Source organism: Ylistrum balloti, unplaced genomic scaffold (assembly GCF_031769215.1).
Source record: "Ylistrum balloti isolate Yb309-2 unplaced genomic scaffold, AGI_CSIRO_Ybal_v1 Utg369810, whole genome shotgun sequence".
Classification (NCBI taxonomy): Eukaryota; Metazoa; Mollusca; class Bivalvia; order Pectinida; family Pectinidae; genus Ylistrum; species Ylistrum balloti.
In genome coordinates, this window is record NW_026781983.1 from 19,400 (window position 1) to 37,601 (window position 18,202).

Here is an 18,202-nt window from a genome sequence, read left to right on the forward strand (position 1 = left end):
AAAAAAACATAATATGAACCACTAGAGCATTGTATCAAGCATTAAAAGGGCATCTCTGTTCAGAGGAGGTTGAATATCCAGATAACTGTAAAGTTCTTCTTTGTGGTGTTCCAACTGGACAAGCTGCACATAATATTATGATACTACTGTACATTAAAACCACTATGTAGATTCTGACACCCTGAACACCATAAGGGCAAAGTACAGAGATCTCTCCACTGTTATCATAGATTTGGACTCAATGGTTGGAAATAAGATGCTTTCTCTTCAACATAAATGTCTTAAAACAATCAAGGGAAATCAAACATGATTATTTGGAGGTGTCAATATTATACTTATAGGTGGCTTATATCAGTTGAAATCAATATGGACAAGTGGATATTTGCAGATATAGAAGACCACATGGGTCCCACTGTAACCTTTGTTTACTATTCATGAATTAAAGGATGTAAGCGCTAGAGAACGGCAACTATCACAGGACGCTCTCACAATTCTGAAATCAAGAATGACTAAATCTACCGATGTACCTTATCCAGGAGAAGCACCGCATCTATTCAACACTGGCAAACACGTTGATGATTTCAACAGTGGCATATTTGATCTTACTTAAGTTACAAACTCAAAGTGCCTGCACTTGATAAGGTTGTTTGAAATATCCCTGCGGATGTTAAAGCCAATGCAGGCCCAAGAAAATGTCTGCGGGACGAATTGATGGACTTGTAAATGATGTCCCAATTACTTTTGGTATGCCATATGAAATCGTTGCTAACTTAAACATATCTGATGGACCTGTGAATGGTGCGTGTTGTCAGGTACGAAACATTGACTAAAACATGGACCATCCCAGCATAATATGGGTCTGATTTGAAAATGACTCTACAGAAGTAGATACAAGAGCAACTGTAACAAGGCCTTCAGTTCAGAATGTAATTATGTATGTATATAAGTTTTTAAGTTACCGCCATTCGTTAACTTCAAATAACGCACCTGCGTGCGTGAGCAGCCGAGATTTAACCAGAGGCGGACATATTTGACAATAGCGGGTGCATGTTTACTTACAAGAACGCAAAGACTGCTTACGGTGAGTTTCTACTCATATATAAGATATTTTATGTTGTACCTTTCTTTATTGTAACCGTAACTAAGCTGCACACACTGTAAATATCAAATTGTGCCTTGTAATGCGTCCTATATGAGGCGTACAGGTGTGTTATTGTTTACGTACAGGTGTGACATTGTTTACGTTCAGGTGTGCTCCTGTTTACAACTGTTGATAAATAGTTATTTTATAACCAATTGATTATAATAAGTAATCTGGATTTAGTACATCGTAGATTATGGAATTTAGAGCATTCGTTTGTGAAATTCACGTGTATATATATTTCACCCCGCTGGAAGGTTTAAATATTAAGGTTGCTTGACCGGTGTTTTTGTGGAAATATTTTCCATGTAAATTCCCCTCTCATCACTACTTTAGTGGTTATGCTCATGAACCCCACTGTTGGGAGCTGCATTATTCTTTGTGGATGTAGTTTCACTGCTATTGGTGGATCGTGGAACTGATGACGTCATTATGTGACATTGTAACTTTTCCTTTGTGGAAGTGTCTATGCTTTGGATCCTTTGTGGATGAACTGAAACTCATGAGTGTGTGGACCTGTGTGGATACATAAGTGGACTGTACCTGTGGGACTATCGGAACTAAGACAGAGTCGGGAAGGTCCAACGAACTGTTGTAGATATAGTGTATAGTCTAGTGTAGATACTTGTAAAATTGTGGTATTATGTGCATAATGGAAATAGATATTGTACAAAGTGTATAGCGGTGTTCGTCTCTTTTCTTGTTTGTATGGCAATATACTCGTCCCGTTACAACTTGGTGGCAGCGGTGGGATGCCAATATTGCAATATACATTCATGAAATGAGACTTTATTATGAGGAAATGACAGTCCTGTAATTCAGCTGATTTCTTTGTTTTAATATTTGGTGTAATCAGGTATCTAACTTGCTTTACAAAAGCTAAAGATTTTGTCTTCAACCACAACCAAGCAATAATTATCACACATTTTGGTCGATTATCTATGATACACATATTTTTAGTGATTCAAATATGTCAGGCATTCAGGACTTAATGATCTTAGGCAAAGATGCAGGTCTGGCAGGTCAGGATCTCCTTGATTTTGTGAGTCGTATCCAGGCTGAAGAGCGGGAGGAGAGACGTAGGCTGCGAGAGGAGGAACAAGCGAGCAGAGATCATGAGCTGCGGAAGTTAGAGCAAGAGAAAGAACTGATTCATGCAAAACGAGCAGCTGCGGAGAAGGAGGCCCAGTTACGCTTCGAACTAGAAAAGGAAAGTGAAGCTAAGGCCTTAAGAGAACATGCCAGGAGACGGGAAATTATGGAAATGGAACAGAAAGAACCAGCGAAGGTGAAAGTAGAGCATGGACTACACCTTTCCAAGCGTGGACCGAAGCTACCGCCTTTTGATGAAGCGACTGACAGTGTAGACTCCTATCTACAGCGTTTTGAGCGTTATGCGACTACTCAACAGTGGAGTAAAGAACACGAGTGGGCTGCAAACCTCAGCGTGTTACTTAAAGGACGAGCTTTGGATGTATTTTCTCGCCTACCCATAGAGGAATTCATGAGGTATGACATCTTGAAATCAGCTCTACTAAGAAGATTCGAGATGACTGAAGACGGCTTCAGGAAACGCTTCAGAAGCGGAAGGCCGGAAGCAGGAGAAACGTGTTCACAATTTGGTGTAAGGCTAGAGAGCTACTTTGTCAAATGGTTAGACATGTCAGGAACGGAGAAGACGTTCAACCATCTGAAAGATTTAATGGTTCGTGATCAGTTTCTGCAGTCGTGTGGAAGTGACCTGATGCTATTTCTTAAGGAACGTGCTCCGACGTCGTTGGCCAGTATGACAAAGCTTGCGGATCAATATGCCGAAGCTAGAGGTAATCCGCCGAACTTAATGAAGCAGAGGAACCAAGGAGGGAAGAATTCTGAGAGCCATCAGAATAAGGGGTCCTCAGATTCATCTAGAATCTCGTCAGGGAAAACGGCGCATGACGATACGAAACATAAGTATTCTAGCAGACAGTGCTACAACTGTAAGAGTACAGATCATTTGATGAACAATTGTCCACATCCTCGAAAGAAGTCGGGAAATACGGCGGCGGCTGTCTCAGACGAATAGAATGGCACCTCTACAAAGATCTCGAAACAACATACCAAGGATAAGTTTAGGAATAAGGGAAACAAGGAAAGGAAAGTATCAGACGATGACAGCTCTTGTTCTAGTTTACTATCAAGTGAAGACGAGTCTGATGATTCCAGTAAAATTGGTAACTTGAGTCTTTCCTGTGGTGAACCTAAGAAGAGGATGCCAACAGTTGATGGATTGGTCGGAAGAACGCGTGTAACTGTACTAAGGGACTCTGGGAGTGACATTGTGGTTTTGAAGAGATCATTAGCGTCTGATGAGCAAATGACTGGAAACATGAAGTCGTGTACAACGGTCGATGGTAGAACTTTGCGTTTACCTACAGCTTTAGTCATTGTGGATACTCCATATTATGTTGGACAGGTGGAGGCGACATTGATGGACACGCCAGTGTATGACCTTATCATTGGGAACATTGACGGTGTAAGACCTCCGGATAATCCAGATGGGGAATGGAAGTGTGCTGGAGTGACCAATGCAGTAGAAACTAGAGCTCAGAAGCAATTGCATCAACGACCATATCGGCAATTAAAAGTTCCTAAAGCGCTGGAAGATGCTCAGCCATCAGATTTGATAGACGCACAACAAAGTGATATAGATTTATCCAGTATCAGAGAGATGGTCAAACAAGGCGACGTAAAGGAGAGACGAGATGGTGGGAGATCAAGGTTCTATACATACCGTGGTTTGATCTATCGTGAATATCGGAGCCCAGGAGTAGAGAATGGAAGGACGTTCAAGCAATTGATAGTGCCAAAGAAGTATCGAGAAACAGTCCTTCGTTTAGCACATGATTCGATGATGTCGGGTCATCTTGGGGCTAAGTGAACTGGAGAACGACTCTTGATGGAATTTTACTGGCCCGGTGTCAACGCAGATGTCACAAGGTATTGCAGGTCCTGCGATGCGTGCCAACGAACATTTCCGAAGGGTCATGTTGCGAAAGTACCTCTTGGAACAATGCCATTGATAGATGTGCCATTTCAGAGAGTTGCAATTGATATTGTAGGAACTCTCCAACCACCTACGGATCGTGGAAATCGATATATCCTAACCATCGTCGATTATGCCACTAGATATCCAGAGGCTGTTGCACTCAGAGGAATAGAAACGGAACGCGTTGCGGAAGCTCTTGTTGACGTCTACAGTAGAGTTGGTATTCTTAGAGAAGTATTGACTGACCAGTGCAGTCAATTTACTTCAGATGTGATGAGAGAAGTAAGTCGGCTCCTCTCGATACGCCAGCTCACGACCAAACCTTACCATCCCATGTGCAATGGTCTTTTTGGAAAAGTTCAATGGGACACTAAAATAGATGCTCAAACGGATGTGTACAGAACGACCGAAAGATTGGGATAAATACATAAACGCCCTGTTGTTCGCAAATCGTGAGTTTCGTCAATAGAGTTTAGGTTTTTCCCCTTTTGAGCTCCTATATGGAAGAACAGTTCGTGGTCCAATGAGGATCCTCCGGGAGCTGTGGAAAAAAAATTCAGGATCCAGACGTCAAGACGACGTATCAATACGTGATCGATCTCAAAGAACGGATGGAGGAAACATGCAAGCTTGCTCAGGAGCAATTGAAATCGGCGAAACGCCGACAAGCCAAGTACTACAATAAGAAGGCTCGTAACCGTGTCATGGAAGCGGGACAGAAAGTTCTTGTTTTACTGCCAACGAAAAGGAATAAATTGCTCATGCAGTGGCGCGGACCTTACAACATCGAGGAGAGAAGGATCAATGGATTATGTCGTCAACATCGATGGGAAAAGCAAAACACTTCATGCCAATCTTCTTAGACGATATGTGGAGCGTGAAAGCACCTCAAGTGCACTTATGGAGACAGAAGCTGGAGTCCTATCAATTGTTTGCGCGACTGTCGTAGAGGAAGAGGCAGAAAGGGACTTTGAAGGTGACATGTGTACCTCGAGGATTGAAACAGTTCCGAACATGGTTAGAACTGAGTCTGTCCGTGATGTGGCCGTTTCCGAAATGCTCGACGAAAATCAGGAACAGGAAATCAACGACTTACTGAAGGGGTTCAGTGATGTCCTAACACCCTACTCTGCCCCTGTCGTCATCGTAAGAAAGAAAGACTGTAGCAACAGATTCTGCATCGACTATCGACAAATCAACCGGATAACTGTATTTGATTCGGAACCGATGCCTAATATTGATGATATCTTTTCTAGACTTGCTTGACATCAGCTGTTCTCCCGACTTGACCTCAGCAAAGGGTATTGACAGGTGCCGATGGAAGCGTCGTCAAAACAGACAGCCTTTACAACTCCTGTCGGGATATTCCAGTTGACAGTGATGCCCTTTGGTCTGGTCAACGCCCCTGCCACATTTTGTCGATTGATGAGAATACTTCTCAAGGGCATGTCAAACATAGAAAGTTTCCTCGACGACATATTGATATATACGCACACATGGGAGCAGCATGTCGTGGTTCTTCGAGATCTCTTCGAGAGGCTTTGGAAGTCGGGAATCTCGGCAAGACCAACCAAATGTGCCCTTGGATACAGAAGTCTGGAGTGTTTGGGTCATATGGTGGGAAATCAACGATTACTTCCGAACCCAGACAAGGTAAACGCCATTCTTGACGCTAAACGTCCAGAGACCAAAACTCAGATGAGGTCTTTTCTTGGACTGGCAGGATTTTACCGGAAGTTCATCGCCAACTTCGCGGCAATATCAGCTCCTCTTACTGATTTGACAAAGAAGGGTCAGCCGAACAAGTTAGTCTGGAGGGAGCCGCAGGAAATTGCGTTCAACACATTGAAAAAGGCGTTGTCTAGCGAACCAATTTTGAAACTTCCTGATCTTGAGGCTGATTTACACTCCGAACGGACGCGTCAGACTATGGTTTGGGTGCTGTATTGCTCCAGAAAGAAAATGAAATTTCATTTCCCATCGCGTACGCCAGCCGGAAACTGAACAAGCGTATGCTGTCGTAGAAAAGGAATGCCTCGCTCCCGATTGATGAGATGGACACTCCTCCTGCAGCCATTCAGATTTACAATCCGAGCTATACCGGGAAAGGATAATGTTGGTGCTGACTGTCAAAGTCGACTATGAATTATAGTCAGATATTCCAACATGAAAAGCTGTGGATCCAGTACTGAAGACCTTGCCTAGTTTAAAAAAAATGGTTTATAGAAAAACATTCTTTTTTTTCTTTTGTGGGGGCGTATGTAACAAGGCCTTCAGTTCAGAATGTAATTATGCATGTATATAAGTTTTTAAGTTACCACCATTCGTTAACTTCAAATAACGCACCTGCGTGCGTGAGCAGCCGAGATTTAACCAGAGGCGGACATATTTGACAATGGCGGGTGCATGTTTTCTTACAAGAACGCAAAAGACTGCTTGCGGTGAGTTTCTACTCATATATAAGATATTTTATGTTGTACCGTTCTTTATTGTAACCGTAACTAAGCTGCACACACTGTAAATATCAAATTGTGCCTTGTAATGCGTCCTATATGAGGCGTACAGGTGTGTTATTGTTTACGTACAGGTGTGACATTGTTTACGTTCAGGTGTGCTCCTGTTTACAACTGTTGATAAATAGTTATTTTATAATCAATTGATTATAATAAGTAATTTGGATTTAGTACATCGTAGATTATGGAATTTAGAGCATTCGTTTGTGACATTCACGTGTATATATATTTCACACCGCTGGAAGGTTTAAATATTAAGGTTGCTTGACCGGTGTTTTTGTGGAAATATTTTCAAAGTTTAATTTCAATTATTATTACATCCTTGGGTTGAAACAGTGTCTTCTTAATATTATTCATAAGGAAATGTGCTAAATTTAGGCATTTTAAATGATTTGGGTACAATTTTGTCTGTTGTTCCTAGCACATACCCGACCGTTCGGAAATTCCCCTCTCATCACTACTTTGGTGGTTATGCTCATGAACCCCACTGTTGGGAGCTGCATTATTCTTTGTGGATGTAGTTTCACTGCTATTGGTGGATCGTGGAACTGATGACGTCATTATGTGACATTGTAACTTTTCCTTTGTGGAAGTGTCTATGCTTTGGATCCTCTGTGGATGAACTGAAACTCATGAGTGTGTGGACCTGTGTGGATACATAGGTGGACTGTACCTGTGGGACTATCGAACTAAGACAGAGTCGGGAAGATCCAAACGAACTGTTGTAGATATAGTGTATAGTCTAGTGTAGATACTTGTAAAAATTGTGGTATTAAGTGCATAATGTAAATAGATATTGTACAAAGTGTATATCGGTGTTCGTCTCTTTTCTTGTTTGTATGGCAATATACTCGTCCCGTTACAGCAACCTACAGCCATTTGCGTTCCTCTGATCTTATCACTTCATTGACTCCTATATTTGATACACAGCGCAATTTCAGGTACAACCGAAAATCCGTCATCAGAATACAATTTCCACTTAGACAGGCAGCTGCCAAAACGATACACAGATCACAAGACTGTACCTTGAAAAAGGTTGTAGATATGACATCTCCAAGAATGTAACCACACATGTACTTTGTAGCCTATAGTTGTGTTAGAAATTTTTTCAGGCTTGTGTTCAAACAAAGACAAGATATCAGTAGATCAGTCAGTAACTGCTGAAAGGAAAAGGATTTGTTTTATGGAGAATGTTTTGTCTTTCGAAGAAACAAGTATTTTTCTGATGAGAGCTTGAAACAACACGGTTTCCACATTGACAGGAATGATAAAAATAACACTAAATATCCATCATGTCTAAGCAGTGTATTTTGGAAACAATCACTATATGTAAAATTTCCTCTTTTAGTTCTTTTTTTTTAATTTTTAATGCGCGGTGACGAGTGTACAAAAACATGACGCTGTCTCCACTCAGTCTATTTGCTTAAAACTGAAACAAATCGCTATTGTATATGATATAAGCTGTAAGCTGTGTCATATATTTAAATGGACGCTGTTTACTCGCATCTATGCTGATCACGTAACGTTCGACATGTCAGAATGTTATCATGCTGCAGCACTGTTCAATATGAACTTATAGCTGTGTCAAATACTGTGGATAATCAACAGTGATAAAATGTGATCGCTCATTTTTTCTGTTCAATATGAACTTACAGCTGTGTTGAACACCCTTAAGAATCAACACTAAAGAACGTGATCTTACAGCTATGAAATATGAACGTCTATTAGACACACTGAATGTTCAACAGTAAATAAATGTGATCTCTGCTGGACACTGAACAACCAAAATAACAAAATGTGATCATCCAACTGTATTGGTCACAACAAACTCTGAACAATCAACAATATTTATAAATGGGATCGTTGCTTGACACGGAACTTACAAATCGGTTACTATGAACTCACAGCTTTGCTGGAATCTGAACAATTAAAAGTATTAAAATGTGATTTTTGCCGCACACTGAACTTACAACTGTATCACTCACTGTGAACTCTGATTAGATTCCCGGAACGGACGTGAAAAGGTAAGGGGTCACCAGCCCCACCACGTGGGTTTTCTCTGGGTACTCCGGTTTCCTCCCACAATAAGATTCCTCGCGCGCTTCAGTCCGGGCCAATAAGATTGTTTTCCAATTGTTGTAAAATAAATAAAGTTTACATTATATATGTATCATGACAAAACGGAAGTCTTCCTATATATATTAGTTTATACTTGGACCGAAGTTGGGTAACATATCCCTCCTTGTCTTCAGGTGATGGGCACGGCGTTGACTGACGGGGAACGATAACACTGATACCACAGCCTTGGGGTAGTTTGTATGCAGCTTTTTGGATCTCATCACGGTCCAGCAGACTACCTATTCTTACAATGATATTGTATGTTAAGTATATATCATGTATGCGTTAATATTCACGACTACAGTAGATTCCATTCAAGTTGTTTTCGTTTTAGTATATTCAAAAACACAATATCGTGAATATACTGTCTTTTACAGTCGTTCGGTGTGATGACGAATGGCTTATTCCATGCACTGCCCTCAAACGTAAGGTTAGTATTCAGTACATCGCTCGATATGACAGCCAAACAATAGTTAGTGTATTTTGTTCGAGTTTTTCTGAAGTAAACGAGTTCGTCATAAAAATCCGACGGTTGCCTTTTCAGAGTTTCTTTTAATTTGTGTAAGAAAAACTCATACAGTAGATAATCATAGTAAGCACAACTTTTATGGAGTTTGGCAACATCTGATCCAAACTTAAATCGAGGCTCTTCCTGCATGTTAATGCGAAGTTGAGCATACAAAACGTGCCTCATATCCCAGTTTAGGATTCGTCGCATCAATACAACAGATTCGTCCAATAGTTCCAACACTAGAATGATATCCATTTCTTTGTCCAATTTTTGTAAATAGCTCTTTACCTGACTTTGATCCTGCTTCTCATAGAGTTTCATAGGAAATCCAAAGTACCATGACATTGAATTACAGGACTGAGTAAAATAACCCTTGGATTTCCTTCTAATTTGTTCATCTTGCAAATATTTCAAAACTGGATTATCTCCTGGTAATTTTAGAATCTTTTCAGGATTACTAAATCTTATTTTAGAGATAAAATGACTAAATGGCTCCCTAATTGTCCCTATATATAAAGTATCATTTGGTAGAGCTTTACTGAACTGTGATCTGTTGTACCTCATATGTACACAAGTTATATCGTAAGTTCCATTTTTCGGTGGTGGATAGAAGTATTCAGATGTTAATGTACGTTGGCCCAGTGCACTTTTTTTTGGTAGAGCAAAAGTGAGGTTCTTTTCATCCCCGTAACGTAGAAATATATTCTGAACCGTAGTACTGCCTGCTTTAGCTACCTTTATAAATGCAATATGGTTGACAGGTTCACCTGCCTGAATGTATCGGGTCTGACTTGAGGAGACAACTTTTCTATACAAAGTCCATATCGTTTCTTCGGTATATGCTGTGGAGGTGATGTAGCGAACTGCGCTGTGCAATGTCACCAACACACAGAATCCCAGCAGCAAAGACCTGCAAGACATACAATTTGCTATCACATGTTACATCATCTATATCATTAAAGTAAGTGTAGTTTGTAGGAATATTCGACTGGGAATCAATGTCAGCAAAATAGCCATATTATTGTAAAAAATGTCTAAAAGCGTTCGTTCTTTTCCTGTTTTGAAAAGGATATATGGACCATCGGTTCTGATACTATAGGACTATATTCACATAAATAGTTTGAGGGGAACATACCAAGTTCCTTGTCTCGGGAAACCAGAGAGTATTCAGATTCCTCAAGCTCATAATTAACTGTATGACATAACTTATTTACTAGTGATAATGTGAACGAAAAATAAAATGAAATAAATAAATACGCCCTAATAATTTCAGATAATTCAGGTTAGTAATTTCACTTTCTCAAATATAAATGTATTCATGTCAATATTAATCTTCCTCGGACAAATTAATATACCAACGTTATGTAGTTCCATCGAATCAAACGACGATTGTTTGTGTCGGGACAATTAATCTGCTATCTACAAAAATGGTCAACGTAATGTAAATTTCGTGCACAGATTATTAGTATCTCGTATGTCAGGATTGGTAGATATAAATACATTTCAGATTGTTTTTTCACTCTTGCCTCTCTAATATCTGTTACAAGAGGTCAACTTTACAACACAATAGACATGAGAAACAGTGTAATAGAGTTGCGATACAGTAGTATATATTAAATACATTGTAGCATATAAATGATCATAATTAATGGTATCGTATTGTAAATAACAATAAGGTTGGTTGTTTTTTTAATTAAAATATACAAGGGTAATATAGAAGTGATACAATCGTTTAGAAAGTATAATATGGAATATAGATTTAATCTGTATTAAGTACACAGATTTAGGACCTTTTCAAGAAAGTAACTCACTCTAGCTTATAAAGATCGGTTGCAAACTCAAAATATTTCTACCATTTTCACTAAACTTGTAGTGTATCATAGTAATGTTGGTTGTATCTATGTCTATACTAAGTTACCACAGCATTATTATATTGAAATATACAGTGGTATTCGCCCTCAGTACCATTATTACATGGTAAACAAACTCGATTATTACGTAGTATATCAAGCTATCTACCAGTTTCGATGGGAAATTGTTAAGCTTGACATTCTAAATTTGCTAATAATTATACGCGCTTTAGAATTGCACTTTATTTAACATGATTCAAGACGAAACTGCTTTACAAAGTTGGAATAGAATTGTTCACGAGATGAAGAATCAATATTTATGAACATATGTTCTATTCATTATACATGGTTTGGTTTATTCATGTTATTTATGTTGAAAAACACCTTTGTCATACGTAATGAATTTATATACATGAGTATATAAGTATATTCTGCAATATTATTTTGTTGCATTTTTATTATTAAACAATAGAATACACGAGAAAGTTTATCTCCTGTAATTGCTTAATGCCTGACCATTAATATCCTTATCTTTAGTTTTTATTTCTAGTGAGCCCGGCTCGCCAGAAACCACGAAATTTAGCGTACTATTTTGATCATATCAAATTTTCTTACAAGATTGCTAGTGGATTTTTTCAATTATGCTTACATTTTCAAATCCCCAGATTTCACAGACATTTAGTAAAATAGGGAAGACAAGCGAGTTAAGAGACTTAAGTTGTAGATCCACTGATAATGGAATCTTCCTTATTTCCATGCGAACAGTTCTGTTTTTGCCTGGTCAGCTGATTGTGTCTTTGTTTTGACTTATGATCCATTATAGTTGTACAAATAAAATAAAATTGTCTTCTATATTTACGTTTATAAAAAATATAATGTTTTGTCTTTTTGGTATTGACACTTAATTTTTATTCTTCGCGATAATTTAAAATGTTAAATATACCCTTCTGGAGATGCTTCGTCTGAGTGCATTTTGGCAGGTGATTTTTACTGTACTATTGATGATTTTATAGATAGAATTCCAGCACAAACTAAACTAGATATTGGATATAGAGAGCTTATTACACTTGTAAACAATAACAATCTAGACGACATATGGCGGTCACAACATATTAATAGCAAAAAATTTACGTTTAATCGTGAATCTACAGCGTCTAGAATTGACATAATTTTCATATCAATGGTTTTGAATCATCTCTTTACTAATCCAAGTATTAAGTTTTGTCCTTATAGTGATCACAATATGGTATCAGTTAAAATGTTACCACATGACATAGACGGGGTCCTGGTAACTAGAAGATGAGTAATAGGAAATACATTAGTCTCTAAAGCCTTTGAAAAGTGTTGGGAGAAATGGATATTAGATATACCAAACTACAGGAATATTTTAGAATGGTGGGAAATAGCAAAAATAAAGAACAAGGAATTTACTATGGAAATAGGCAAAATATTAAATTCAAATCACAGAATGAAATAATTAGAAAAAACAATTAGAAATCTCAGAAGAAAGAAAAGAGGAGGAAAAGATAAAAGAACTGAAAAGGAAAATTAAGGAGCATTATGATGACAGAAGTAATACGGCAAGAGTGAGGTCAAGAGTACTACAATTGTGAAGAAAATGGAAAGTCTACAGCTTAGTTTAAACATATTTTATTGTCAAAATATTGCAAGAGGATTGGGCACATCCTCCAAGAACTTATAATCGCCCGCTCCTAATGATTAAACACATACATATGTACACGACATCATAAGATGACAGATAAACTTAGAAGATAACATGATAATTTATATTGAGAGAGAGAGAGAGAGAGAGAGAGAGAGAGAGAGAGAGAGAGAGAGAGAGAGAGAGAGAGAGAGAGAGAGAGAGAGAGAGAGAGAGAGAGAGAGAGAGAGCTTCATGTCTTTGAATAATAATAATAATAAAATAGTTGAAATGATTTGCATACACACATACACACACTAACATCCACTAGATCTATATACATGTATGTGACTAGTTGCATACAGTATAGTCAGCACAGTGATACACTGTACGCTATTCAATTCCCTCAGCTGTTCAAGTGTTTATCACATCCCGTGCTAAAGTGGCGTTCTCCTTTTGTTTCCTTGCATTCTTAGAATTTCCGTTTCCACCGTGCCGACTGAGACTGTATGCAACACATAATTTAATAACTATTTACAAAGGGATCATACATACAAATTCGCTCACATACAAAACCATTCCAGCAGACGACACTCTACTCAGACTCACTCTAATAAAACATAAAGTAAGAATATAACAAAACATATTGGTGTAATTTAACAGCTTTGGCAGAAGACTTACTGACGAAGATGAGACACAAGGGCTTTGACTAGTTAAACCTGTGAGTGCTCGAAATAAACTGTTGAGCATTAAGGAATAATTCTTCATTTTCATTGTACGAATAATCCTCATTACCAAATAATAATTTATCTAAACTAAGTGGTAAAAATGTATGGAGGTTTCTGAACATTCGTAATCGTTGTTGAGTAAATCTATTGCAGATGAAAAATAAATGATGAGAGTTTTCACAACCAAAGCCGCATGCACAGTTTGGAGAGTCAGTTAGGTTGGCATTAAATAGATCGGCATTTAACACACTACAATTATGACGGAGTCTAGTTAACAAGATATTTGTTTTTCGATCACCAGACAAATAAATATCAGGTACTCTGATTGGCTCATTTTTTTATACGAAGACATTCTCTAAAGCTGTTGAAAGTGGGTTTACTTCGAATGTTAGGATCAAGTTCGTTCCATAGTCTTATAGTAGAGGGTATAAAAGAATTTTTAAAAGTTTGTAGACGAGTATATGGAATGGAGTATTCATCATTATTTCTTAAATTATATGGAGTAATGGTGGGAACTAGAGGCGGGAGAATGTCATTTAGATAAGAAGGAGCTATATTATTGTGGATTTTGTAAAATAGTTGCAGTTTGCGACGGGTACGTCGTTGGGACAATGATTCCCATCCAGTTTCAAAATAAAGAGACTCTCTACTAGCAAAAACTGGCAAACCTGTTACAATACGGGCTGCTTCAAGCTGAATTTTTTCAAGTTAATTTGCATCGCCAATAGTACAACCATCCCAAACTTCGCAGCAGTATTCAAGCAGAGGGAGTATAAAAGTGAGATCAATTCTATTTAAAGTTTTGCGATTAAGAATATACTTTAATTTCCGAAGGATACCTATTTGTTTTATAGCATTTTTACAAATGTTATCAATGTGGTATGTCTTAATTTCAACTACGGTAGCGTCATGGTTGGAAATGGCTCTGTCCAGTTTAATAACATCTGAGAAGCTAACCATACTGATCTCGCTCACTAATACAATATCTAAGAGCGAGGCTCGGATATGACTTACACGTGTAGGTTCGTGGATCACATTAGAAAGTTGATACAAGCTAATAAGGTCATTCAGTCTATGTCGAGTTTCGACTAGTAAGTCAACGTTTAAATCACCAACAATGATTACATGAAGATTTTCATCTAGTGTTTTTTTCTACAGAGTTTTTAAACTGGTCCCCAAAAGGATTTACACATTCATTGGGTCTGTAAACAGTACAAAGAAGATATGAAGAGTTACAAAAAAAGACTTCAACCCAGATAACCTCACCGAACGGAAATTCTAGGTCGAGACGACGACGAGCAGAAAGTATATGTGAAATTATAAACAACGACACCTCCCCCTGGAGAGTGTTCACGGTCTTTACGGAAAGGATTCGTTTGGAAACCACTAAGTGCTATGTCATCATCCGAAATTAGGTGGGATTCGGTAATACACATGATGTGGAATTCGTCTGCGATATTCTCAAGGTGAGTCAACTTACTGCTGAGACTGCGAATGTTTAAGTGAAAAATTGACAGTTCATTTGTCGATAATTCAGGTCCAGAATTTTCATGAATATAGGATGAGAATAAAGTGAATATTACGGAAATAACATTGTAAAATGCTGAACACTAATTGATAAAATAGGGACTTAAACGAAACTAGTAGTATATCATATAGTTGATTCAATTCATCACTTAAGAGCTTTAAATTTATTTTTTGTAAAATAAAAAAGTATGTATAATTATGGTGAGTACTCGTGTAAAATGTACCGATCGCCACCCTGTGCGCTACTATGCAACTACCCATTATCCAAAATAGTCATGGTTGGGTGGCAATCGGGAACGAACATATGCACGTGTGAATCATTCACTTCATCAGTACTGAATGGTCTGGGAATGTCAAAATAAAGATAGAAGATAGGAGGTGAGAAAGGAAAGAAGACTTATAAACTAAAAAAAAATTGGAAAAACATATAAGGTTAAAATAAAACTAGGAGGTTGCTGTTACATGAAAACAGATTTACATTCAGAAGGGGACACTAGAATAACTGACTGGATTCGAAATATAATTTTAACTTATAAAGACATTTTAAACAATCAAAGTATTTTAAGCATGTACAATGACACAAAATAGGATCAGAAACTAAACATATATACAGGTAAGCGAGAACTTTTTCGTTATCAATATATTTACATATGTTACTACCGTAGATCAATGTTGACCCGATGATTGGTACAGGAGCACTACGGATGGTATAGATTTACAGTAAGGGCGGACCTGGTGTGAGTGGGTAAGGGATGGGAATGGGGGGGTTTTACAGTTTTGAAACCGTGCCCTAATATCGTGTGTGTCCTCCTCTAACAGCTATAGCATCTCTAATTCTTCGTTGCATCGAGTTCATCAGAGCATTGACTGTCCGTATTGGAATGTTATTCCATTCTTGGACGAGTGCATTTGCTTACTGGGGGAGGGCATTTGGGGGGTTACGGCGATTGCGAATTCTTCTGTCTAGTTCATCCCACAAATGCTCGATTGGGGACAAATTGGGGCTATATGGAGGCCAATCTATAGGAACAATGTTCTGTGTCGCAAGAAAGTCTCTACAGACTCTTGCAACGTGTGGTCTCGCGTTATCTTGCTGCAAGGTTAGATGATGCTGCCTAACAAACGGCACAACATGGGGCCTAAGGATCTCATCCCGATAGCGTACGGCCGTTAAATTCCCATTGACTATCACCAAAGGTGTCTTCAAACCATGGGAGATTCCCTCCCAAACCATAACTGATCCACCCCCAAATCGGTCATGCTCCAAAACACAGGCGTCAGCAAAACGTTCGCCTCGACGCCGGTACACACGTTGACGGCCATCTGCTCGAAAAAACGTGAATCGAGATTCATCGGTGAAGAGCATGGACCTCCAACGTCTCATAGGAAAACGTCTGGGCATATGTGCCGTCAACCATTGCATACGACGTGCTCGACGTTGCGGTGTTAGTGGTAAACCAACGTACTGTCGCCTTGCACGCAAATTAGCCTCACGCAGTCTGTTGATCACTGTTTGGGGATGAATCCGATGGTTATGATTACCAATCGTATTCCTTGCCGTTTCAGCAGCCGTTAACCTCCTGTTACGCAAGTGTGCCAGCCTAACAACCCGGTCTTGACGTCGCGACGTTACGCGTGGACGTCCTGATCTCGGCCGGTCATCGACTCTTCCTGTGGCGTTAAGACGTGAAACTAATCGACTAATAGTCGATTTGTGAACTCTGAAGTGTCGAGCGACGTGAAGTTGCGTGCTCCCTGCCATAAGCATCGCGATAGCACGTCCTCTATCAATCTGTGATAACCGTGGCATCATTGTAAAAGGTAGTATTGTTTGCAAAAGTATTGGCGATGATGTGTCTCGATGTTAGTGATAAATTGATACTGGTTTGAATGAAAAAGAACACATATGTTTGTACAGGCACGGTTTTTGATGTTTTTACCGCGCCGGATGTGCATAGGTTTCTCGTTACACCTGGTTGGTTCTTCCAGAGAATTGCTACACCTCCACAGCCACGATGTTATAATCTTTGCTCAATATCTTGCACCATGCGATCATCAGACCTCCCAAATGCCTTGTAATTGACATCGATACTCTCTAAGAAACTTAGCTGTTCTTCGGGTAACCAATGTTCAGTTATAACAGCTAAGTCTGTTTCCTTTAAAATCTCTGACAGAAGAGGTGTCGCATACATAACGCCTCCTGTATTCCAGGTTAGAAGATTCACAAACAGAACGAGAAGTAGCGAATAGCACGGGCGTATGAAGTAATTGTTTACCTCCATGATAAGCATTTATTTGCATTTATTATCTTTCCTTCGTGTGATCCTCCCATTAGCGGATGAGAACATTATCCGGCCATAAATCAGGATCTGTTGCTAGAGCAAAATGTTGCTCGAGTATATTGAGTTTTGCCGTGTAGGTCGGATTTTTTGGATCATCCCAATATTTAAGGATGCGCATAAAGGTCACCTTTACACCTCTGCTGGCTGCATAGTGCATAGGAGACAACGGAACTGATTACGCCCTCCTCTGGTGCGTTAGCAGTAATTCTTGACATAATCATTCTCTTTACTTTTGGTTTACGTTTAACCCCACGAAATTCGTAACGCGATTCCGCCGTTTAAACACTACGTTGTTGCTTAGTGTTTTAGACATGAAAAGTTACTTGTCGTTTAGCCATGTGTGTATCACATTGTGACATGTCTTTTACAGTTACTGACATCACACTTCTGGAATCCTTACTATCTTGCGTTTCCTCGTTTCTAACTACATTATCAAATGTCACAAAGGTATAGAACTATTGTATGATACTGAGCTACTGTTGACATCGCCTCCATGTACGGTTTTAACGCCTGTATCATCCTCAACAATAACACATTCTTCGTCATTATTGCTGTGGCGAGTACCTGATGATACCTTAAGCGAGCATAAGGCATCTGCGTATGAAAGTGAACTACTTGCTATAGCCTGATCAATAGACTGATTAACATTATTCTCTTCTCTGTTCTTACGAAGTTGGCGTGCTTCCAATAACTTGATTGTTTTGTCCTTCGCTATAACCCTTTTCTTTGAGCTCTTTAACCTCTAATCGTAATTCACGTAATTCCTCTGTGTGCTCCTTAGTTAGGAAATGTAGCTGCTCTA

General features: G+C 38.9%; 2 protein-coding genes across 2 annotated transcripts; both read left to right on the forward strand.

Moving 5' to 3' along the window:
• The first annotated feature begins 2,111 nt into the window (after positions 1 to 2,111).
• On the forward strand, positions 2,112 to 3,206 carry LOC132544812 (uncharacterized). Its single transcript, XM_060208459.1, has one exon. The coding sequence runs from the start codon at positions 2,112 to 2,114 to the stop codon at positions 3,204 to 3,206; it is 1,095 nt and encodes a 364-aa protein (XP_060064442.1).
• An 873-nt stretch (positions 3,207 to 4,079) lies between these two features.
• On the forward strand, positions 4,080 to 4,592 carry LOC132544833 (uncharacterized protein K02A2.6-like). The gene has a single exon (XM_060208480.1). The coding sequence runs from the start codon at positions 4,080 to 4,082 to the stop codon at positions 4,590 to 4,592; it is 513 nt and encodes a 170-aa protein (XP_060064463.1).
• The last annotated feature ends 13,610 nt before the right edge of the window (positions 4,593 to 18,202 follow it).

Excerpts from the sequence above, each read along its gene's own strand:
- LOC132544833 (XM_060208480.1), top strand. The coding sequence starts at position 4,080 with ATGGAATTTTACTGGCCCGGTGTCAACGCAGATGTCACAAGGTATTGC.
- LOC132544812 (XM_060208459.1), top strand. The coding sequence starts at position 2,112 with ATGTCAGGCATTCAGGACTTAATGATCTTAGGCAAAGATGCAGGTCTG.